Consider the following 22866-nt stretch of genomic DNA (forward strand, 5'->3'; position numbering starts at 1 on the left):
TTGCTATCAAGCGGCGCTACAGGGTTATGTTTTTCTGGGTTCAGGAGGTTTTCTGGGTGCCGTCCAGAGTTCTCTGCCTGCTGCTTTCTTCCCAGGCACTGCCTCCCTCTTCGCGATCCTCATGGCTACAAGGGAAGCAGTGCCAAAATGAGTGGCATGTCAAGGTGTGATGTGTTGTTGTCTTAAATCCACAAACAGCCAAAACAAGAGCTCTGACGGAGAAATAGAAATGACCCCATCTATTTCAATGAGCTGTTAACCCTGAAACAGAATGATGGCAGTTTATATGACAATGGTTGCCCTTCAGCAGCAAGTAATAATTCCAGTATTGTGCTTATCCCACAATGCCAGAGCATCTCTTCTGAGATGGCTACAGCCTCTTCCTGACATTGCTGAGCTCTGCACATGCTTGTGACAATAAACCTGTTTCACCTTGGCAATACAAAAATAGGCAGAGCAGTAATGAGGTAGGGGACAAAGTTAAATAACTGGCTGGAGTATCACAGCATGTGACGTAAGAGCTGCTGAACTACCTGGACTCCCCATCAGCCTAATTAACAAAAGGAAACCCACTGTTGATATGGTTGTCTGCACTGCAAAGATGTCTGCAAATACATTAAGCCTATGTCCAAGGCACAATATGGCAATATGAGGATGATGAAAAGAAAAATAAAAAGCCACTCGGCTTTCTCCAGCTGTTGCACAACTTGATACCCTTCCTGGCTGTGCTTCGATGAAACTGAATAGGTGAAATGAATGCCCAGGGTGGGGAATTTTTCGGGTTATAAATACTCAATTGCCCTGAAGGCTTCTGTTCCCAAAGCATGCCTGTCCTGTCAGCTGGAGGAAGGGATGGCAAATACCTCCAATATGTTCTCATCCTCTTCGCTATTCAAAGAGGATGTGGAATAATGGTGCTGGGGAAGCACCTCCTCTGCTCGAGCATGAAACCCAGCTGCTGTGACCAGGACAGTATCGTCTGTGACCCCAGCACGTCCCAACCCAAAGGTCCCTGGTGCTGCTGGATGAAGAACAACTCCCTGCATGGGTGATCCTTCTTATCACTGGGTGTGCTTGGGCGATGGGGGCTTTAATCGGGTCACCGTTAACATCACTGTTAACAGAGGAATTCACAGCAGTAGCCTCCATGAGCAGAAATGAGCTCCTTGATCGCTGGGCTGGTGGGTTTGGTGTCGGAGGCTTTGCTGCCACCTCGTGTTCATGGGTCCTGAGATTCCAGATAACATGTTTCGGAAGGGATTTTCTCTCTCTGGTCCAACCCAGGCTATTTAAATGGTCACATTGAGCTCGGTGGGGACAAGAAGCTGGTGCTGGGGTGAAGGTGAGGGGTGTGGGTGGTGGGGACATGTCCAAAGGGGCAAGTGGACAAGGGACTGCTGCTCACCTACCTCCTGGAGGCCAGCAAAGGGTGACCACCCCTAGATGGGATGCTCAAATGTAATGTGCACCAGTGTGCTGGTTGCATTGTACTTACTGCCATGCCATGAGTAAGGACATAATGAAAAACTCCTTTTCTGGCATTGTAGGCTCTTCCAGCGTGTCCCATACAGGCCACGTGTGAAGCTGCTTCCAAGGAGGAGAACAAGGAGAAGAACAGATATGTGAACATTTTGCCCTGTACGTATCAGAGCATGTTGGGCGGGGGGTGCATGGCCAGTGCTGCTGCTGGCGCCTCCTGTTCCTGTTTTTGGGAAGGGCAAGGACATGCTTGGGCTCATTTCACCTCCCAGATGGGTGGCTGCATCCGCTTTAGCTTTAGATACCTACTAGGAGGAGCTCCCTGATGTTGTCAGCATTCAGGACGCCATGGAAAATTAAATGGATGGGAAATGCCAAAACGGCCAGCTCCTGTTGGGTGGCGTGGGGCGGCAGCCTGCCTCAGGGGCTTCCTCAAACGTGTGCACTCCGCAGAAGAAAAACTTCCTTGGGTGAGGTCTAGCACCTCTCCAGGCTGAAGCAAAAAACATTTGGGGGCATAAAGGTGTTTGTGTGTGCAGGGGAGCCAGCGAGCCTGGAGTCCGCACCAACACCCAGCTTTCTCACTACACCAGATATCAGCTACTCGGGAGGGAGTTGTTTTTAATACAAAGTCTTAATTTTCTTCCAGATGATCATTCCAGGGTTCACCTGACTCCTGTTGAAGGAGTTCCTGACTCCGACTACATCAATGCCTCCTTCATTAATGTGAGTTCCGTGATTTGAAGAGGAAATCCCCACTGGCTGTGCCCTGGCCAGCGGTACCTGGTCCCACCAGGGGTGTGGGACCTTTATGGCTTGTGGCCTGTGCCTGGAAGAGGATGGTTGGGAGACTACCTCCTACATTAACATCTCCCCAGCTCCTCTGGAGCAATGAATTACATGAAGTTTTGATCTCGTAACTTTTGTGTGGCTGCGGTAGAGCTCACTTTGCTTCGCTCCATGCCTTGAGCCTGGACGAGCATGGTTGGAGTAAGAGGCTGAGAGCTGGAACTCAGATTCTAGCTGTAGCTCTGCCCTTGTACAGCTACTTCGCCATAGTCTCATCTTTTCCCGACTTCTAAAATAATGAGAAGCACTTGCACTCCTTGGGTTGCTGCAAAGCCAAGTTGTCTGGTTTGGAAGGGCTTTGGGAACAATTCCTGCAGGAATTGGGGATTTTTGATTAATGGGTGATGAATGGTGAGGTTGGTTAATCATCGGTACTTCCAAGTTTGTGGTGCTGGATGTGGGAAGGGGATGAAAAAGAAAGCAAGGAACCCAGATAAAGCAGAAGCAACATTGCCGTGCTCTGCTCCTAGGAGAAGATGGGTCCTACATGATTATCACCATATAGCTCAAATAAATTGGAAGGTTAATATGAAGAAGTAGACTTTGAGAGAGATGGAGGCACGTGAAGAAAAGCAAGACCCAAAGGAGCTTTTTACTTTCTTGAGCAATAAATAAATATCCATTAGGAAATACACAAAATCAATTCCCATGAGTTCAACAGCCCAACCTCCCAAAGATTAATACTGATTTTCACATGATGCTCTGGATGCAGGGTCTGATTGCAGCAAAAGGGCTGTCGGATACCACTTCTTTAGCGCTCTGTGCGAACAAGTGGGGTTGTTCCCACATTACTTGAGCATGCAAAGTGTTGCTCTGGGGCAGGGACCCTTTGCACAGGGATTTTCCATTATTTCTGCCCCGCTGTTGGTGCTGTTTCTCCCCTCAGAGGCTGCAGCCCCTTCTCTGCACAGGGGGAGTGAGCAACAGAGCAGGTGATGTCTCTGTTTAATAATGGTGGAGATGCATTTCATGACTCTTGATTTAGAAAAATACCCATCTTTCATTTGTCTTCCTTTTTCTCCTTTTCTTTATAGGGGTACCAAGAGAAAAACAAATTCATTGCTGCACAAGGTAAATGCTCAGTTATTCCTGTAACGCAGTATGGTGGCAGTTGGGCTGGGGCCCATCTGCTTTTCAATGCTATGCTACTCTAACCACAGCACAGTGCCTTGCAGATGTGCCCTGGTCAAAAGGAGGCTTGGCTGGTCCACAGTTTGTTCCCAAAATGGTTTTCCCAGTCAAAGATGAGTGCTGGATGCACTGTGGGAGGAAGAAAAGCCCTACCTGTGCAATACCAATTGCTGGAGGGTGTCAAAGCCTTTCTTCCCTGAGCCTTGTCCTTCCACCCTGGCCCACAGCTGCAGGTGGTTGTGATCTCTGGAAATATTGCCAGTGAGCTGCTTATTTAAATTCCCCAAATCTGTTATTACAGAGAGCACCACACTGATCTGGTTTCATGTCTGCTCCTTTTTAAACCTCAGCAGGCAAGAACGTGGGCTTGTGCCCTTGGAGAGAAATTTCTCTGTGGTCTTTAGATGAGACGCAGGACTATAATCTCTTGAGAGCAACAAGCATCACAAGTCTTCCCAAGCTCAGCTGCCCCCAGCCAGAGCATTACCAGCTTGCATGTGCCACGTGTAGCCCTCCAGCTCTCTTGCTTTCCTTGTACCGGTCCAAACAAATCCCTAAAACCAAGTTGCCCACTCACAGGGATGTTCATGTCAGCAAAAGGGGGTTATCTGACCACGGGAGGTGGTTTGCATTTCCTCTCTTGAGTTGCAAGTGGGTTAGGACATCACTTGCCAGTTTACCTGGCTCTTGCTGGAGAAGGAAGGCTGGATCAGGTCCATCAGCTATACCACGCTGCAGTAAAGTTTTGTCTCTACTATTCTCTTGGCTTACCCTTAGCCTCAGCCTTGGCAGGGGAGGTCTAGGTTGAGTCAGCTCCTTGTCTGGCAGGCAGCAGGTAACTATTCTTGTGCTATATTGAAACGGGATCCCGTGGTAAAAACACAAGGTTCGGGGACAGGACTTCTGCGAGCTACTTGCGATGGCCACAATATCCCTGTCTGACCTTGGGCAAGTCATTTCCGTGCCGCATTTCCGATTTCCCCTTCTTGGGCTAAAAATGGAATTCCTCGTCATAAAACGTATCCAAAAAGCCCCAGCTCTTGTGTGATAGGATTGTTCCTTGGGTTAGCCGACATTCCCAGACACCAAAACACCTCCTGTGCTGACATCTATTGGCAAAAAATGTGTTGCATCATCCACAACGTGTGACTTCACATGCTGGGTTTCAGTCTCAGTGCTTGAGGGATTGATCCCAAAGACCACATTTCTTTTTACCTTCCCCTTAGGACCAAAGGAAGAAACCGTGAATGATTTTTGGAGGATGATTTGGGAGCAAAACACAGCAACAATTGTCATGGTGACCAACCTGAAAGAGAGGAAAGAGGTAAGAGCCAGAAGGCTTCGTGGACTGGTATCTAACCCAACTTTATCTGAATCCGGCACATCTCATGCCCTTGGGCATGTCTTGGAGCTGGTCTCAGGTTTGTGAGGGACCAGAGCTCACCTGCACCCATTTTCTCTCCCTGCAGTGTAAGTGTGCTCAGTACTGGCCAGATCAGGGCTGCTGGACCTACGGGAACATCCGAGTGTCTGTGGAGGACGTGACCGTCCTGGTGGATTACACTGTGCGAAAGTTCTGCATCCAGCAGGTGCCGTGGCTCGCATCTCCCAAACCATCCCTCCCCTCTCTGCGCTGGGCATCCAATAGGCGCTGGTGTGCTCCTCAACTCCACCAAGATGTCATGAGTGCAGAGTGCAGAGTGTGGATGAAATGACCCCCAGCATCCATTTTTGACCAGAGCTATTAAGAATTTACTCACCTTAAACACGTGGGAGCCTGTTCCCAGCGGGTACCAGCATGGCTGTACCAAGAGCAGGGAAGCTGATGGATGCCAGGGCTGAAATTCTGTCCACTTGCTGTTAGCAGTATCAGTTCCTGCTCTCGCCCATAGATACTTAATGCCTGCAAATAATCAGATTTATCCCATGAGCTGAGACAAAATCCAGTGCCGTATGCATTGGTTTTCATTGCTTTCCCATCTGTCGCTACATTTTCTTGTCCTCCAGAGGAGGCTCTAGATGCTTTAGTCGCTCTGTCTGTTTTCCTGCTGCTCTCGAAAGCAGGCAAAGAAGAGCTGGCAATTGAAAACCTGTCTGGACCCTGAGCAGGGTTCTTCTGAGCCTTTGCTCCAACAGCCTGGATGTGGGTGGTTTCCTCTCCTGTCTTTAATTAAGGATGCTGAAGGCAGAGGTGTGGGAAAGGACAGAGTGGCAGCTTCTGTTTGAGCCCACTGCAGATGACATACGGCAGCTTCTGCCAGGTCAGAGACACAGCTGAGGCCGGGCTGGCATCTCTCACCCCTAGGAGGCGGGATATGATGTTAGGCAATTAAAATGTCATGCCTTTAGAGACTAATTTGGCCCCGGAGCCTGGGCCCATGCCCTTTCGGTTTGTAGATGCTACTGCTTTTTAAGCCATCCAGCTCAGTCCTGGGTCTGTAGCTCCCTCTCTGCCCTTGCTTTTGGGGAAAGAAAGGAAATATGAGTATTTATCATTAACCTGAATACACATTTCCCCTTCAGGTCGGTGATGTCACGAATAAGAAGCCTCAGCGCCTGGTAACTCAGTTCCACTTCACCAGCTGGCCCGACTTTGGGGTCCCTTTCACCCCCATCGGGATGCTGAAGTTCCTGAAGAAGGTGAAGACGTGTAATCCCCAGTACGCAGGAGCAATAGTAGTGCACTGCAGGTAAGTCCTGGCCATGGCTGATTTCTGCCTCTCCTGAGTGGCTTGGAAAGTATCTCATGTTTAATATGTGTTGTGAGATAATTTATTATGACATAATAGAAGGTGAGGTTTTTTCAGTCAGGCCTCTTTTATTATTTTTATCTAACTTTCCCATATTAAATGGGAATGTTCCACAAGGGAACATTCGAAAAAATGCATGTGAATTGAAGGAATTTCTTGGAATCAGCGATGTGATGGTGTTGAGTGGTCTTCATTTGGGTTAGCTGGATGCCAAGTGAGCCAAGCAAAGCACCACTGCTCAGCATTGGTGACATTTCCCTGGGCACGAGAAGGCAACACCCCTTGTTGCAAGAAGGCAGTACTCAGCGTGCCTGGGAGCAAGGACTGTTGTGTTTGACCACACATGGAGTTGTTTCAGGCACAGCAGCAAGCCTGGGGAAGCCGCGGAGACATTCCACGTTTCAGTAAGGGAAAGCCCCATGGTTAAAGGCAGAGATGATCACATTTGCAGCTTCCCAAGTCCATTTCTCCAGCTTTCTTCTCAGGGGGCAGCTGGCAAAAGAGTTTTGTCTTTCCATAGCGTCTGCTTGGCCTTATCCTTTTTATTCTCCTCAATGGTTAAGTTAACCAGCACAGAAACCAGGCTTCCGTGTGGGCTCACCTTCACCTGATGGAGGTTGATTGGAAGGAGCAGTGGGCAGCTGGTAGAAACACGCAGCCTGTAGGACTCTGGAAGCCATAGCTGGTTCAGTTATTGCTTTGGCTCACCCTGCTCTGTGCCTTCATGGATTCCCATCACAGCAGTTGCTGGAAATGCTGTGTGCATCTCTCTGCAAAAGCCAGGCGACACTGAACACCAGGCTGGGGATCTCTCTCATCTCCAAAACAGATTTTGCTATTTATTCACTGCAGGGAAGCGTCTGGCTTGCGCCTGGGCACTCTACAAGGGACCCCGATGCCAACACGACTGCACTGACCACTTGTCCCCTCTGTTTTTTCAGCGCCGGGGTAGGACGCACGGGCACTTTTATCGTCATCGATGCCATGCTGGACATGATGCACGCAGAGAGGAAGGTGGACGTTTATGGCTTCGTGAGCCGGATCCGGGCTCAGCGCTGCCAGATGGTACAGACAGATGTAAGTGTGCTGCTGTGGTCTCGGCTTTGCTTACTGGAGTTAGATTTCGGTACCCAGCCTGCTGCGAAGTCTACATGCGGGTAGAGCATCATCGCTCATTTTGAAGGATGCTGCCTCAAGTGAGCCTTTCACTGGGTCCTGCTCTTCTTAATCCCCTTCATAGAATCATATAATCATTTGGGTTGGAAAAGACCTTTAAGATCATTGAGTCCAACCATTAACCTAGCACTGCCAAGTCCACCACTAAACCATGTCCTAAGCTCCACATTCACATGTCTTTTAAATACCTCCAGGGCCACTTCCCTGGGCAGCCCGTTCCAGTGCTTGATAACCCTTTCAGTGAAGAATTTTTTCCTAATATCCAGTCTAAAGCTCCCCTGGCATGACTTGAGGCCGTTTCCTCTCGTCCTGTCGCTTGTTAGTTGGGAGAAGAGATTGACACCCATCTCACTACAACCTCCTTTCAGGTAGTTGTAGAGAGTGATAAGGTCTCCCCTCAGCCTCCTTTTCTCCAGACTTGGAGAAAGTTTTGTGTCATGTCAGCTTTGTGTCACATAGCAAATAAGGTCCCAGTCCCCATATATCAACAGAAAGGTTGTTAGCCACTTTTCTGGGGTCTTGAAGGGGTGCCATGTGCGCAGCCAGCGTGGGTGGGGAGTAGGGTGGTGGGTTTGCTGCCAGCATGTGCGCAGGCACCGAGATGCGCTTGCTGAGCATGGAGCAGAGGCTGATGGCTTCTCCCTGCAACCATTGCAGATGCAGTATGTGTTCATATACCAAGCACTTCTGGAGCACTATCTCTACGGTGACACGGAGCTGGAGGTGACCTCATTAGAAATCCACCTTCAGAAGATCTACAACAAAGTGCCAGGAACCAGCAGCAATGGGCTGGAAGAGGAGTTCAAGGTAAGTGTGATTCTTGTCCTGGTGGATCTGCTCAGATGGTGCTGAGCTGTGGGGACCACCATGTGCTTGCCTTGCCTGGAGCAGCTCTGAACGCTACCTCTGCTTTCGTTCCTTCCTCTGCAGAAGCTCACTTCAATCAAAATTCAGAATGACAAGATGAGAACGGGCAACTTACCGGCAAATATGAAGAAGAACAGGGTGCTTCAGATAATTCCATGTAAGACTTGTTTGTTTCTTGGGGAAAGCATGCCCAGTGGGTGAGGGAACCATTTGGGTGATTGTGGAGACAGGAGTCAGGCTGGAGAAATGGGCCAACAGGAACCTCACAATGTTCAACAAGGAGAACTGCAAAGTCCTGCCCCTGGGGTGGGGGAAGGAACAACCCCAGGCACCAGTATGTGCTGAGGCCGCCCAGCTGGAAAGCAACTTGGCAGGAAAGGACCTGGGGGTCCTGGGGGACACCAAGTTGACCTTGAGGCAAAGGTGGCCAGTGGTGTCCTGGGCTGCGTTAGACAAAGCATAGCCAGCAGGTGTGGGGGGGGTGATCCTTCTGCTCTGTGCAGCACTGGTGAGGCCACATTGGAGCACTGTGTCCGGTGCTGGGCTCCCTGGTAGAAGAGAGGTGTGGACAGACTGGAGAGAATCCAGCAAAGGGCCACGAAGATGATGAAGGGTTTGGAGCATCTCTGCTATGAGAAAAAGCTGAGAGCTGTGACTGTTCAGCCTGGAGAAGAGAAGGCTCAGGAGGGTCTCATCAATGTCTGTAAATACCTGAAGGGATGGTGGAAAGAGGACGGAGGTAGGCTCTTTCCAGACAGGACAAGGGGCAATGGGCACAAACTGAGACAGAAGAGGGTCTCCCTGAATGTCAGGAAACACCTTTTGTCTGCGAAAGTGACTGAGCACTGGGACAGGGAGGATGTGGAGTCTCCATCCTTGGAGATCCTCAGAAGCTATCTGGACACAGTCCTGGGTAACCAGCTCTAGGTCGTCCTGCTGGACTAGGGAGGTTGGACCAGCTGATCTCCAGAGGTCCCTTCCGACCTCAACCACTCTGTGATTCTGTGAGCACTCAGGAGCTGTCAAGACAGAGCCATTTGTGCACACAGTAGTAGACTCACAGACTGGCTAGGTTTGGAAGGGACCTCTGGAGGTCATCTGGTCCAACCCTCTGCTCAAGCAGGGGTAGCATGAAGGGATGGGGCAGAGTCAAGGGCAGGTGTTTTTTCATGGCCAAATATAACATTGGCCTTGGCGCTTTCTTGCTTTCATTCTGCCTTTTCACTGCCATGACTTTCTTCTCAGCAGGTTTATGCTGCTGAGGCTTTCAGTCTCGAGGGAGAAGGGAGTCCCTGTGTTGAGCAGGGCCTGCTGCTGGGGTCCTCAGCATCCCCTTCTCCTTCCCCAAACCAGGGCATGGCAGAAGACAGAACTGTCTCCTGTCCCAGTCGGGTGCTGTAAACACAGAGCTCCCCTTCCCATATCTCTGTCCTCTCACCTAGGGCTTGGTGACTTCCCAGCTAAAGACCATGCTGGTTATCACGGAGTCATGCTTTGAAGGTGTTCCCCAAAACTCAGATCATTCCGCTTCTGTTTCAGATGAGTTCAACAGAGTAATCATTCCAGTGAAGAGAGGTGAAGAGAACACAGACTATGTAAACGCTTCCTTCATTGATGTGAGTCTTCTTTAATCTTCTTTCCTTCTTCACACAGTGGAAACTCTTTACCTCGTGCTGCTTCCTATGGAAAGGATTTTTCTCAAAACGTTTCTTCTCTGGGTTTTGTGAGGCTCTTTCCACTTGACTTTGCTCTGTGTCACCAGGTGATGCTAGTTTCTTTCTCCAAAAACCCCTCTGTATATACAGTTTCCTTGTGACCCACGGATAATGGGAGAGGAGAGCTGGAGCTTGAGCAGACCCCCCAGATCCTAGTCTCACTTCTGCAACTCCAGGCTCTGATGATGGCTTTGGAGAAACGGATGCATATAGCCGTGGAAATGATTGCTATACAGCACTGTTCATTTGGTCAGAAAACATCCACTAGATTAGGTAATGGAGCAATACACAGATCCCAAAACCCTTGAGAAAAAACAGGTCAATCCCATTATACCTGTCTGGGTGACGGGAGGAGGCAAGGCAGAGAGGTTAAGTGCTTTCCTCCCTTCAACGAGGAGGTAAGTAATTGCACATCTTTTTCGTGTGAGTAATACTGTTGACTTCAGGGGACATCTCGTATGAGTATTTATCTTCATGCAGTGATGCCAGCGCTGGCTAAGTAACAAAGCCCTGCTCTTTTCTTGCCCAATTTCTATTTTCATCTCCTAATGGTCGGGGGTTTTTTTCCCCCCAAAGGATGATTACTCCCATGGGTTGAACCAGTAAAACCAGCATATTCCTAGTTATAACATCCCAAATTAATTGCTCCCTGAAATCTCCTTTCCTGGGTCTCTGCGGGTTGCTCTGGCTGCGTGAGCATCTGACACAACGCAGCCGGGAGCAGCTGCCTTGTTCTGTCTGCATCGAGATCAGAAAGCTTAAATGTCACGTAAGCAATTTTTGTTGAGGATTCAATTTCCTGCCTCTGCTGAACTTTGCTTAAATGACAAGCTCCAAATGACGAAGCATCTTTAGTCACAGTTTGCAGCGAGGGCACAGGGGAACATCGGAGGGGTTTTGGAAACAGAAGCACTTTGTGGTTGTGGAAGAGCCAGAGTCATCCAGACTTACTACTGGGTTTCATAGATCATAGAATGGTTTGGGTTGGAAGGGAACTTAAAGATCATCTAGTTCCATCTAGTTTTGCTTACTTCTTCCAAAAATCCCCAGTAAAAATCATACCTGAAGTACTTGGAGCTTGGGCAAGGCTCTGCAATGCTCAGACTTTGCAACGTCACTTAGGAGTGCTGGAAACCCAAATCTTTCTTCACCAAATGGATAAGGCCATGTGTGTGTAGGGAATACGATCCCCCTCCAGCTGCATTTCTTTAAAAACAAAGGTCTTACCACGGTGAAGCGCTGGTTGATGGCACTTCAGCTGCTGAGCGGTGGTGTGGCCCGTGCACGAGGACGTAGTGAGAGCCGGTTTCTCTGCCCAGGCTGTGGGTATTCACATGCACAGTCACAATGGTCCCAAAATTTAACTGAGCTTGCTAACCTGACCATGTCCAAGAGCGTTCCTCCCGCTGCTAACCCTCGGCGCCTCAGCAACCGGGCACTGCCGATTCACTGCTAACCCTGTTTTCAAATTGCAGGGTTATCGCCAGAAGGACTCCTATATTGCCAGCCAAGGACCGCTGCAGCACACAATAGAGGACTTCTGGAGGATGATCTGGGAGTGGAAATCCTGCTCCATAGTGATGCTAACAGAACTGGAGGAGAGAGGCCAGGTAAGTGCGCGGGGATAGCTGCATTTGAGCACCAGCGAAATAAATCAGTGTGACCCCTTAAAATGTCCCGACGGCCCCTGCGCTGCCAGCGTCACCCACATTGGGTACTATTTCACCCCTTCTCTGGCAGGAAATGTATTTCATCCTCTACTTCTAATGCAAAGAATGCAATTGTGTGTAGACCAAGGGTGGGGAGATGTTCAATAAACCCACTCTGGACCCTCAGTTCTCAATGCAGCAGGAAGTTCCTCTCCAAAGTGAGCTCATTGGATCCCACCTGGCTTTGGGCAGCTGCGAGCCCCAGGAGAAGACTTCTTCCATTCAAGCCCATGGGGAAAAATACAGGGTTTTTATCCTGTGCCCTCCTTTCTTAGGAGAAGTGTGCCCAGTACTGGCCATCTGATGGCTCTGTGTCCTATGGAGACATCACTGTGGAGCTGAAGAAAGAGGAGGAGTGCGAGAGCTATACAGTGCGGGACCTGCTGGTAACGAACACCAGGGTAAGAGTCTGGCCTTCTCCCCGTGGAGAGCTCTGGGCACTCTTGGGTTGGCTGTCATTAACCCTTGCTGATGTTTATGGCACTTTGCAATTCCTCTTGCAAGTGCTGGACCTTCCTTCTGGCATCTTCAGCTCCATTGTCTCCCTGTCATCCCAAAGTAGCATCCATCCCTTGCAAACCCACCTACTTCCCTATGCTTACCTCCCACCTGTGGGGATTCCTGTCCTGCTGATCTCTTCTCATCCAGCCCCTCTGCCCTGCTGCCACCCAGCAGCCCTCATCCTCCTTCTACTACGTCCTTGTGCCCACCACCCAGCTTCCCTCCTGCTCCCTGTTCCCCACATCCTGCCCTGCTCCATGCCACAGGAATGCCTCCTCTCCACATGCAGACAGCTTTCCTAAGCAGATGGTTTTCCCAAAGCCTTGAGCTGGTGGGTTTCTTGATACAGGTCTCCCACCAGCTTACTGACCTTGAACTGTGCTCTTCCACCAGGAAAACAAGAGCCGACAGATTCGGCAGTTTCATTTCCATGGCTGGCCAGAAGTTGGGATCCCTGGGGATGGGAAGGGAATGATCAACATCATCGCGGCTGTGCAGAAGCAGCAGCAGCAGTCTGGCAACCACCCGATCACTGTGCACTGCAGGTAAAGCTCAGGTGGAGCAGCGGTTGGCCACCCCTCCAAGGGGACCTGCTCTGCAAGAAGTTTTGAAGATGGTCAAATGTCCATCAGAAGACTTGGGCTGAGCAGGAGCAGCTGGGGCAGATGTGGTACAGGGTTTTCCTGCTCAGCTAAGCAACAAGGCTTCAGTCTTGTAGAGCATGTCCTCACTAAACTAGGAGAGGATGGGGCAGGACCATCAGCTCCTACAGTTCTCTGGTGGTTCCCCTATGGATTGTCCCCTGAGCAAAGCCAACATGGTCAGGACAGGCGGTTTCCTTTACCTTCTGGTTTCCCTTTGCCAGTGCTGGAGCAGGAAGAACAGGCACCTTCTGCGCGCTGAGCACTGTCCTGGAAAGGGTGAAGGCAGAAGGGATTCTTGACGTCTTTCAGACAGTGAAGAGTTTAAGACTACAGAGGCCGCATATGGTGCAGACACTGGTAAGCACAGCTGAACACACCCCGTGCTCCTCCTGCCACCCCAGACCTCAGCGACAACGAGCTGGGGACTCGATGTTGAGCAAAAACTTCCTCAGTTGAAGGTTTTCTCTCTCCATGAAAGAGTAAGGGATGGAGATGGGTCAGAAAGTATTGCCCCTTCCTCCTGTTAGGACATCTGGAAGAGTGGAGCTTGGCCGGCTGACGGCACCTTTTGAGCACTGACACAAGCCGTAGGAGCCTGCCTGGAGACGTCCTCAGCCACAGCCTACATTTTTATGGGCTCCAAGAGCCTGGAAACCTGTCCTGGAGCGGCTGTGACACGGGCTTGGGCAGGCAGCAGGGCAGGGAGGGGAGGAGAAGGCAGGACTAGATGAGGTCTTGCAAGAGGGGTTTGCAAGGATGCTCAGGGATTCAAATAAAAGCATTTTTGGGATCAAAATCGGACCTCAGAGAGGAAGGGGAAAGCAAGTTTCTTTTGCTGGTGGCACCACAGGAAGGAGGGTGGGCAGCCCATTTTTGGGGGGCACAAAGGAGGTGGGACATGCTGACGGGTGGGAGTCCTGTTCCTGCCCTCAGTCTGGGCTGAGGACACCTGACTATGCTTGGTCCCAGCTTGCCACAGACCATGAAACATCAAATTATGTCTCAAGTGTGAATTTTCTTGCTCTAATGTTGTGCTCTTCCTGAATCCCGCAGGAACAGTACGAATTCTGCTACAAGGTGGTGCAGGAATATATCGACGCCTTCTCAGACTACGCCAACTTCAAGTGAAGAAAAAAAAACTCCACGCCCTGAAACAAATGACAGAAGAGTTGCCTTCTTTAATATTTTGTAATATTCTGTTTGTTAATATACCCCCCCAAAAAATATGTGTATATATCTTAACTGTTTTAGAGGTTGGTACCATAAGCTTCATATTAGCTGGAGATTTTATATGTAGCAAAGTGTTAGTGCAGATACTGTTGGCTCCTTTTTTTCCAATGTTTTATTGGGGAATTAAATAGCGTGATGTTTGGATTAATATTGTCATACCATCTCTCTTCTGGAGAGTTGATACAGGCTGTTATTTTGTTTGTAAATCTTTTTTTTTTTTTTCTTGAGGGAGTAAAGCCTTTTTAAAAAAAAAAAAAAAAGAAGAAAAAGATATCCTGGATCTCATCTGAAAAAAAAACAAAAACAACAAAACCACAACCCCACAAGCACAAGCTTTTCCGAACCTGCAGGGAAATGGTTTCACATTTTTCTGTGGGTCAGCTCTTTCAAAAAAAAAAAGGAGAAGAAAAAACCAAAAAGCTTATTCTGTGTGTGTGTATATATATATAAATATCCTAATTTTTGTATAAAAAACATAAAAGGTTCCTCCTTCAGGGTCAGGCCACCAGGTGCTGCTGGTTTGGAAACCATAATGAGCAGTGACCGTTGGGATTTCAACCCCAGGAAAAAAAAAAGAAAAAAAAAAAAACAACCCAACAACAGAAAAACAAAAGGGTTTTTGCTCCCTGAAGGAAACGTCCATGTATTTGGTGCCAGATTTTAGACCTGCCACAGGGGTTATCACGATGGACGCTTGTGATGGCCCTGCCATCCCCACTGGTCCCTTCCAGGAGGGAGCGGTACCCGCGGGCTCCCAGCAGCAAGGGATGCTGCTGCGTGGGGTCTGGGGGCTCTGGCTGGAGAAGAAAGCGGCTCCACGCTGTCCGAGCTCCGTGTTCTCACCCATTGTGTCTCTTCCCAAGTGCCATCCACACCCTTCCCTCCTCTTGCTCTGTAACAGCAGTGAAAGAGAAATTCTGGAGCCATCTCAAAACTGTATTTGGTGGTGCAGTGGCCCAGCCTAACAAACTCATCTTGTTTTCATAGCACCATGGCACAGGTCAAAGATCATCTAGTTCCAACCCCTCTGCCATGGGCAGGGACACCTCCCACTAAATCAGGTTTATCAAAGCCCCATTCAACCTGACCTTGAACACTTCCAATGATGGGTCATCCGCAACTTCTCTGGGGAACCTCTTCCACTGTTTTACCACCCTTGTCATAAAGAATTTCCTCCTTATGTCCAATCTCAACCTACCCTCTTGCAGTTTAAGACCTCAAGATGGTCTCCAGATGGTCACTGCTAAAGCATTCACAGGTTTTTAAAGCTGAAGGAGACCCTTCTCCAGCCTGGAGGGTGCCCTTGCTGCCTTCCAGACAAGCTTAGGGAATATTCCTCTTTTTTTTTTTTTTTTTTCCCCTATGGAGGCTCCATCATGGAGATGAATTTGGGTTGTCAGAGAAAGAGGATTTTTATTGTTCCCTTCCCAGAAGAAGAAAAATCTAAGGAAACCCTAATGCTGGTGATGGGACAGGGCACAAGAAGAGTCCTAAGGGCCAAGAAAAGTCCTGAAGACCCAAGGGTGCAGCACTTCTATATTAAAAAAGAAAGGTTAATATGGTTGATTTTAATAGGTTTTTTGTTACAAAGAGGTGTCTGATGAAATACCTTCCTTGTTCCTCCTGCAGTGAGGGGGACTATGCCCTGGTTAACCGGGGGAGCTCCATCCTCTGCTGCAGGCACTGGGAGAACTAGGGTCGGAGTGGAGGTTTCACCCCAAGGATGTGTCTGGGCACCCGGGGCGGTGATCAGGAGCATGAGGGGGGTGGCAAGGCAAAGGGACGGTGACATCCTTGCCCAGCCAAGGGAAGACTCGGGGGATATGGGGTGGAACTCTAGGAAACCACGGGAAAAGCCACCCCATGCATCAAGGTATCCGAGTTTTCCAGTGTAGCTTTTCCATCCCAGGGGGATTTCCTGGGGTGGGAGTGGCTCGGTGGGGGCACACAGACAAAGGGACACCACCCCCCAGCAACCCAAAACATGCCCCAAAAATTACCTCACTGCCGTTGTCGTCCCCGTTCCATCACCTGCCACCCCATCATGAACCCCAGCATCATCACTTCATTAGTAGACTTTGACTCCTGAATTTGGGGGGCTTTTGGACAAAGCTGGAAGTCATGCTCGGAACTAAACCTGCTGATCCCAAAAGAAACGCGGACCCTCCTGGGATGGGGGAGGGGCGCACTTGCCCACTACCGATGCTCTCCCTGGGGACACCGAGCACCCCAAGCGGCTCTGTCCCTCTGCCCGCTGGGTGCTGGCTGCTTCCCAGTGATAATAATGAGGTTTTTCCCCTTTTCCTTCCTTCCTGGGATCGCTGTGGGGATGAAGGAATTTTAGGATCTTGGGGAGCTGCCCTGACCTTTTGCCGCAGCATCTGCTGTGGCCCAGTCCTTCTGCCGCATCCCACCGCAAATAGCAGGGATGCGAGCAGTTGCTGGAGATAATCTGGGGACGGATCCTGCCAAAATCCCTTTCCCAGGCTCCATCACATCCCCTGAGCCAGAGGCTTTGGGCTGCCTGGCCGTTGCCAGCACCTGGCCCTGACGTGGGGGTGATGAAGCTGAAATTGGGGGAGAACGGGTGAAATTGGGGACGGTGCTGGGTGGGGAAACTGAGGCACCAAGGGTTTGCTCCCCCCCACCCCCTTCACTAGGAGCGTCCCCCGGGGCTGCAAAGCGGCTCCTGGATGTGTTGGTCACAGGGCTGGGGACCATCTGAGCCAGAGCAGGGTCAGAGGGGCAGACCCCCCCAAAAAAAGAGGTGTCAGGGTGTTGTCCTGCAGTGTCAAGGGGATTTGTGGAGGGAAGGAGGCGGCAGGCGCTGACACGAGGAGGCCGACGCCATCGGCGAGGTCACGGTCCCCCGTGGGAGCAGCAGCGGGGCCGACGTCACTGTCGCCCAGCCCTACAAATAGCGGTGCCCAGCCCGGCCGGCCACGGCACCAGGCAGCCACTGCCACCACCGACGTCCACCCAGCCAGGTGAGGCTGCCCCAGCGGCGGGGGGTGGGTGGGTGGGTGCTGGCGGCACATGTGGACCCTGGGGTGGTGGTCCTGCTCGCCCTGAATCAGACTCTAACAGCACCCCAAGGTGTGCGTCCTTGCTGGACCCGAACCCCAGCAGCACCCCGGGGTGCTCATCCCCTCCAGCATCTCCATCCTCAAACCCACCCCAAAGAGCACCCATGGGTCCTCATCCCCTCCAACATCCAAGCCCCAAACCCACCCCATGCAGCACCCCAGGGTGCTCATCCCCTCCACCATCTCCATCCCAAACCCACCCCAAAGAGCACCCATGGGTGCTCATCCCCTCCAGCATCTCCATCCCCAAAACCACCCCAAATGGGACCCCGTGGTGCCCATCTTCATTGCACCCAAGCCACCCCAGGCAGCAGCCATGGGTGCTCATCCCTCCAGCACCTCCAGCCAGCCCCCAGCAGCCCCCCCGGGGCACCCACTGGGGTGGGTGCCGGTGGGACAGAGACCCCTCTGCCCCCGCAGCCCCCCCGGCCATGGCACCCCGCGTGTCCCTGCTGCTGCTGGCGCTGCTGCTGCTGGCCGCCGCCGTGCCCCGCTGCCCCGGCCAGCACTGGTCCCATGGCTGGTACCCGGGGGGCAAGCGGGACCTCGCCCCGCCCCCGGCCCTGCAGGTAGGGACCCGCGCCCCCCCGGTGATGACACCCCCCACCCCCGGGGTGTTACCCCCCCTGGGGTTCCCCCACCCCCAGGGTGATGCCCCCACCCGTGTCGTGTCCCCCTGCCCTGGGGTTACCCTTCTGCCCCAGGGTTTATACCCCCCCTGGGGTCACACACGCCCCGGATTGTTGTACCCGCCCCCCTCAGGGTAAAAGCCTCCTGCTCCCGGGGTTATTTCCGCCCCCCCCGGCATTATCCCCCTCCCCGGGTTATCCCCCTCCCTGGATTATCCCCTCCTCCCCCAGGTTATCCCTCCTCGTGGTTATCTCCCCCACCGAGTTACCCCCCTCCCACCCCCACCGATATTATACTCTCCCCCCCGCCTCGCATTATCCCCTCCCGGTGGTCATCTCCCCCCCACGAATTACGGCCCCCGGATTTATATCCCTTCCGATTTCCGCCCCCCCCCCCCCCCCCCGCCCCGGGTTACCCTTTCCCAGATTATCCTCCCCGATTTATCCCCCGCCCCCAGTTTATCGGCCCCCCACCCCACCCCGGTACTGCTCTTCTCCACCGAGATCACCCCCCTCGGAGTTACACGCCCCCACGGATCGTCACCCCCCTGCGCTCATCTCCCTCACGATTTACTCCCCCTCCTCGGATTATCCCCCCCCCAGATTATACACACACACACACCGGTTATGCTTCCCCAAATTATCCTCCCTCGATTAGCCCTCCCCTTGGAATATCCCCCCCCCGACATCATCTCCCCCCCAAAATTACCCCCCCGGATGTATTCCCCCCTCCGGGTTACCCTCTCCAAATTATCCTCCCCGGATTATCCCCTCCCGGATTAACCCCCTCCGCCCCGAGTTTATATCCCCCCCAGCCTCCCCGTCCCCGGGGGTTGTGCCCCGCCGGTCCCGTCCCCCCCACGGCGGCCGCTCTCCCGCAGGTCCCGTCCCGGCTCTGGCGCTGCAGCCCGCCCCCGTGCCCCCCCCGGCAGCCGCCGGCCCCGCGGCGGGAGGAGCCGCTGCTGGTGAGCGGGGACGAGGGGGGGAACACGGGTCGGGGGACCACCGCGGGGGTGGGGGCCGGTACCGGCCCCCACCGGCCCCGGCCCCACCGACCCCGCTGCCGCTCCCGCAGGGGGCTGCGCTGCGCCGCCGCTGAGCGGCACCCACCGACCCCAGGCGGGAGCGGGACCCACCGAGCCCACCCGTGACACACCGAGCCCCCCCACGACCCACTGGCGGGTCCCCGCGGGCAATAAAGGGGCTCGAGGGGGACCTTGTCCTCAGTGGTGGCGGCTGCCGGGGGCGTCCGGCCTGGAGGGTGTCCCGCGTGGGGGTGTGCTGGGGGGGGGGGCGGAGATGCAAGTGTGTGTGGGGGGCTGTGTGCCGCGGGGAGCTGTGTCTCGTGGGGGGGATGGGGGTGTCCGATGGGGGGGATGTGTCTCCTAGGGGGCTAAGTCCCGTGGGGGATGCCGTGTCCCGTGGGGGCGGGGGATGTCCCCTGCAGGGTGCCGTGTCCCGCAAGGCTGTGTCCCGTGCGGGGGGGTGGTGTCCCGTGGGAGGCTGTGCCTCGGGTGGGGAGGGGCTTGTACCACGGGGGGCTGTGTTTTATGGGGGGCTCTGTCCCGAGAACGGGCCGGGGGGGGCGGGGGGAGCGTGTTTCCCGTGGGGAACTTGTGTCTCGTTGGGCTTTGTCCTGCGGGGCCGTTTCCAGGGGGTGCCGTGTCCTACGGGTGTCTGTGTCCCGTGGGTGGCTGTATCCTGCGGGGGGTGCCGTGTCCCCCGCGGAGCTGCCGTGTCCCGGTGGGGTGTCTCTGTCCCGTGGGGCGCCGTGTCCTATGGGCGTCCGTGTCCCGTGGCGTGTCTGTGTCCCCGGGGGGGGTGTGCCGTGTCCCGTGGGTGGTGCCGTGTCTCGCGGGTGTCTGTGTCCCACAGGGTGGCTGCTGTATCCCGTGGGGCGCCGTGTATCACGGGGGGGGTGCCATGTCCCGGGGAGTGCCGTGTCCCGCACTACATTTCCCGTCAGCCCCCGCTGCGCGCTCCCTTCCTCACGGTGCCTCGCGGGCGGTTCCTGTACGTCACGTCCGGTCCGGCGGGCCGCCATGCTGCCGGCGCTGAGGCGCTGCCGCCTGGGGCCGGCCCTGGCGGCCGCGCTGGGCCCTGCCGCCCGCCCGGGACCCGGCTCCGGCCCCGGTACCGGTACCGGCCCCTTCCCCGCCTGGGGGCCGCGGCTGGTCCCGGCGCGGGGCCGTAAGACGCGGCACGACCCTCCCGCCAAGTCCAAGGCGTCGCGGGTGAAGGTGCCGCCGCCCGTCGACCCTGAGGAGCTGCTGGTGGTCACCGAGCGGTACCGGCAGCACCGGCTGGTCCTCGGCGCCCTCCGGTACCCGCCCGGGGGATGGAGGGGAGGGCAGAGGCTGTGGAGGGGGGAGTCGGGAGGCCGGGCCTTGGGGCCGTAGGGCTGCTGTGAGCCAGGGGCCTGGGTATAGGGCTGTGGGGCTGCTGTGGGGTAGGGGAGAGTTGGAGGGCTGTCTGTGGCTTTGGGTATGGGACTGCTGTGGGGCAGGGGGCTGGGTATAGGTCTGTGGGACTGCGGTGGGGCAGGGGGCTGGGTATAGGTCTATGGGGCTGCTGTGGGGCAGGGGAGGGTTCGGTAGCTGGCTGTGGCTCTGGTTATAGGGCAGGAAGCTGGGTATAGGGCTGTGGAGCTGCTGTGGGGTAGGGGAGGGTTGGGGGGCTGTCTTTGGCTCTGGGTATGAGACTGCTGTAGGGCAGGGGACAGGCTGTGGGGCAGGAGAGGTCTGGCTTGTGGCCATTTGGGGCTGCTGTGGTGCAGAGGTGGGTTGTGGGGCTGGCTGTGCGTTTGTGGTGCTGCTGTGAGATGGCTTGCTGTGGTGCAGGTGGCTGGTTATGGGGCTGTGGGGCAGGGGAGGGCTGAGGGGTCTGGGGCCACTTTGGAGCAGGGACAGCTAGACTCCAGTTACTGTGGGGTACAGCAGAGCCAGGGTGGTGGGGCTGGGATAGCTGTGGGGCAGGGGAAAATCGGGACGGTGGGGCTGGCTCTGCTATGGGGTAGGCTTGGGAGAACCCCCCCATGGCACCCAGGCCCTGGTAGCAAGCAGCTCAGTGGCCTCCCCTCCCGGCAGGGCCGAGTTCAGGGCCGAGGTGCTGCAGAAGAAGCGGGAGGCACTGCTGTCTGGGGAGGACTCGGCAGAGCTGATGGAGGAGCACCGGCGCCTGATGGCCTGGAATGAGGCGGAGAATGCCCGGCAGCGGGCACGCAGGTCAGCCTGGCCCCATGTGAAGCTAGGGGCCCACTTCCCTTCCTGGCTTTGACTTTTGCTTGTACAGAACTAAATTCAACACCTGGGTCGGTCAGAGTCATGTTCTATTTTTCACAAAGACACTTGACCTAAATTTTGACCTTTTAAAAATAAATCTGCATACAGAGCAGTCGTGTTTCCAGGGCCTCTTGCTGCTGAGGGGTACGTTACCGAGCTCTGGACAGCCTCCTGCTCTCCTGCAGAGGTGCGTGTCATTCTCCACATTCCCTCCTGCACTGCTCCCAGGGAGCCATCCTCTGGTCAGGCACAGGAACTGTGTTGATGCTTCCAAGAAAATCAGCATCTGCTGAATCTCAAAATCTGGAGAAGGTTAATGGGAAAAGCCCATCTGCCCCGTCCCTGCTGCTGTCCCTTGGCCCGTCACAAAGCACTCAAGCTTCCCCATCCAGTTACTGCTAGAAGAATCACGTGCTCTGACTTAGAGCTCCTGAACGGAGCCAGACCCTGCTAGGTCTCAGATCAGCGTCACGCATGTCCATGCCAGTCACTTTGAAAGCTTTTGCGTTAACGTTTTGCATTGATTTTTCTCTCACAGAAGGAGGGGAATTCTCCTCCCTCCCTGCACTGGGGACAGCACAAGCGCTCTTTGCATCCTGAGGGATTATTGTGTCTCAGAAAAGTGCCACTCCACAGGGCGTGAGGATTCACCAAAACTTTGTTGGTTTGTTTTCCTTTCCATATGGCAGAGAGGAAAGAATTAGGAAAGAAGAGGAAGAACGGAAGAGGCAGAAGTTACAGGCTGCAGAGAACAGGGCCCGGATAATGGAGGCTTTCCTGAAGGAAAAGGAGAAGGAGGTTCTCCAGCTGCAGGTGAGAGCAGCTGGTGCCTGCTGGGGAGAATGCTGCCAGCAGTCCCTGTGAAGGGTTTGACAGCAGCCCGTGGGAGCGATGTGGAAGCCGTAGGCTTATTTTCTGGAGATTTTTTGTTGGTAGCTGGGAATGCAAGTGTTGGCACCTTCCAGGAGGAGTGTTGACAGTGTGTGAATGGGAAGGAGGTTGAGTGAGAGCTCTGAAAACAGGGTGGAATAATCCTGAGCGGGAGAATAAAGGTTTCCTCCTTCTGGACTCGGCTCCTGCTGAGATCCTGGCAATGCTGGTGACATCTCGGGATCTGTCGGAGATCCACGAGCTCTGCAGGCACCAGCAGCTTGTGTGCTGCCCGTAGTGACTCGTCCGCTAATGTGCGTTAAGAGCCACTACTTGTCCTTCATACAGGAGGAAGCCAAAACGTTCATCACCCCCGAGAACCTGGACGCGCGGATTGAGGAGTGCCTGGACAACCCTCGCAACTACAACTTTGCCATCGACAAGGATGGACGGATCGTCAAACGGACGGTGTTGTCTTAGCGGCCCCGGCCCAGGACAGGGGGTGCTAACCTGGCCTCTGTACAGAGGCTCCACTTACGAGCCCGTTTCTTCCTTTTAATGTATAAATCGACCACAGAATTGTTGACAAAAGCCTGCGGGTCTGGCTGTGGTTCTTCTGAAGGGTTAACGCCTGCAAGGGGGAGGGGGAGGGAGAAACTTGGGCTTTCGACAAGCAGCAGAGGCACCAGTAGTCTGTCTTAGCCCTGCGAGGCAGCACAGAAGCTGCCTGAGAAGCTGCTGGTGTTCGTATTCCTGTCACTGACTCTCTGCGAATCCACCTCCCACGTGTTTGGATCCCTCCTGCTTTCACACAAAGCATGTAGGGGGGAAGAGCGGGAACGGTCCCAAGGCGGGTCCTGGCTCTGAGCCTCCCCGTTGTAGCCCCGGCACGGTTTGTATGTCGACCCGTTTAGACGCTTTTGAAAGAAAACAAAGTTGGAATCGCTTC

At 53.8% G+C, this 22866-nt stretch overlaps 3 protein-coding genes across 6 annotated transcripts in view; all 3 read left to right on the top strand.

Annotated features, from left to right (window-relative positions):
* PTPRA (protein tyrosine phosphatase receptor type A) overlaps positions 1–14283 on the top strand; it is a 125824-nt gene extending 111541 nt beyond the window's left edge. For all 4 annotated transcript variants that reach the window (XM_054202219.1, XM_054202215.1, XM_054202216.1 and 1 more), the window contains 15 exons: positions 1548–1638; positions 2129–2205; positions 3363–3399; positions 4686–4783; positions 4929–5048; positions 5983–6149; positions 7151–7286; positions 8043–8192; positions 8316–8409; positions 9792–9868; positions 11443–11577; positions 11952–12077; positions 12571–12722; positions 13043–13178; positions 13875–14283. In XM_054202219.1, coding sequence (XP_054058194.1) covers positions 1548–1638; positions 2129–2205; positions 3363–3399; positions 4686–4783; positions 4929–5048; positions 5983–6149; positions 7151–7286; positions 8043–8192; positions 8316–8409; positions 9792–9868; positions 11443–11577; positions 11952–12077; positions 12571–12722; positions 13043–13178; positions 13875–13949 — 1671 coding nt within the window. In that variant the 3' untranslated portion in view covers positions 13950–14283. The remainder of the gene's footprint in view (positions 1–1547; positions 1639–2128; positions 2206–3362; positions 3400–4685; positions 4784–4928; positions 5049–5982; positions 6150–7150; positions 7287–8042; positions 8193–8315; positions 8410–9791; positions 9869–11442; positions 11578–11951; positions 12078–12570; positions 12723–13042; positions 13179–13874) is intronic.
* A 2733-nt stretch (positions 14284–17016) lies between these two features.
* LOC128910484 (progonadoliberin-2) lies at positions 17017–18966 on the top strand. The gene is made up of 4 exons (XM_054203737.1): positions 17017–17038; positions 17558–17706; positions 18648–18731; positions 18842–18966. The coding sequence occupies exons 2-4, from the start codon at positions 17569–17571 to the stop codon at positions 18863–18865; spliced, it is 246 nt and encodes an 81-aa protein (XP_054059712.1). The 5' UTR covers positions 17017–17038; positions 17558–17568; the 3' UTR covers positions 18866–18966.
* Positions 18967–19793: 827 nt separating this feature from the next.
* On the top strand, positions 19794–22508 carry MRPS26 (mitochondrial ribosomal protein S26). Its single transcript, XM_054203736.1, has 4 exons — positions 19794–20089; positions 20853–20990; positions 21737–21860; positions 22266–22508. Exons 1-4 carry the CDS (start codon positions 19809–19811, stop codon positions 22395–22397), a joined length of 675 nt encoding a protein of 224 aa, XP_054059711.1. The 5' UTR covers positions 19794–19808; the 3' UTR covers positions 22398–22508.
* Positions 22509–22866: the final 358 nt, after the last annotated feature.

This window comes from Rissa tridactyla, chromosome 5 (genome assembly GCF_028500815.1).
Source record: "Rissa tridactyla isolate bRisTri1 chromosome 5, bRisTri1.patW.cur.20221130, whole genome shotgun sequence".
Lineage (NCBI taxonomy): Eukaryota > Metazoa > Chordata > Aves > Charadriiformes > Laridae > Rissa > Rissa tridactyla.

Excerpts from the sequence above, each read along its gene's own strand:
- LOC128910484 (XM_054203737.1), top strand. The coding sequence starts at position 17,569 with ATGGCACCCCGCGTGTCCCTGCTGCTGCTGGCGCTGCTGCTGCTGGCC. Across the intron at positions 17,707-18,647 it reads CCCCGCCCCCGGCCCTGCAG|GTCCCGTCCCGGCTCTGGCG; the intron begins GTAGGGACCCGC and ends GCTCTCCCGCAG. Across the intron at positions 18,732-18,841 it reads GGCGGGAGGAGCCGCTGCTG|GGGGCTGCGCTGCGCCGCCG; the intron begins GTGAGCGGGGAC and ends CCGCTCCCGCAG.
- MRPS26 (XM_054203736.1), top strand. The coding sequence starts at position 19,809 with ATGCTGCCGGCGCTGAGGCGCTGCCGCCTGGGGCCGGCCCTGGCGGCC. Across the intron at positions 20,090-20,852 it reads CTGGTCCTCGGCGCCCTCCG|GGCCGAGTTCAGGGCCGAGG; the intron begins GTACCCGCCCGG and ends CCCTCCCGGCAG. Across the intron at positions 20,991-21,736 it reads GCCCGGCAGCGGGCACGCAG|AGAGGAAAGAATTAGGAAAG; the intron begins GTCAGCCTGGCC and ends TCCATATGGCAG.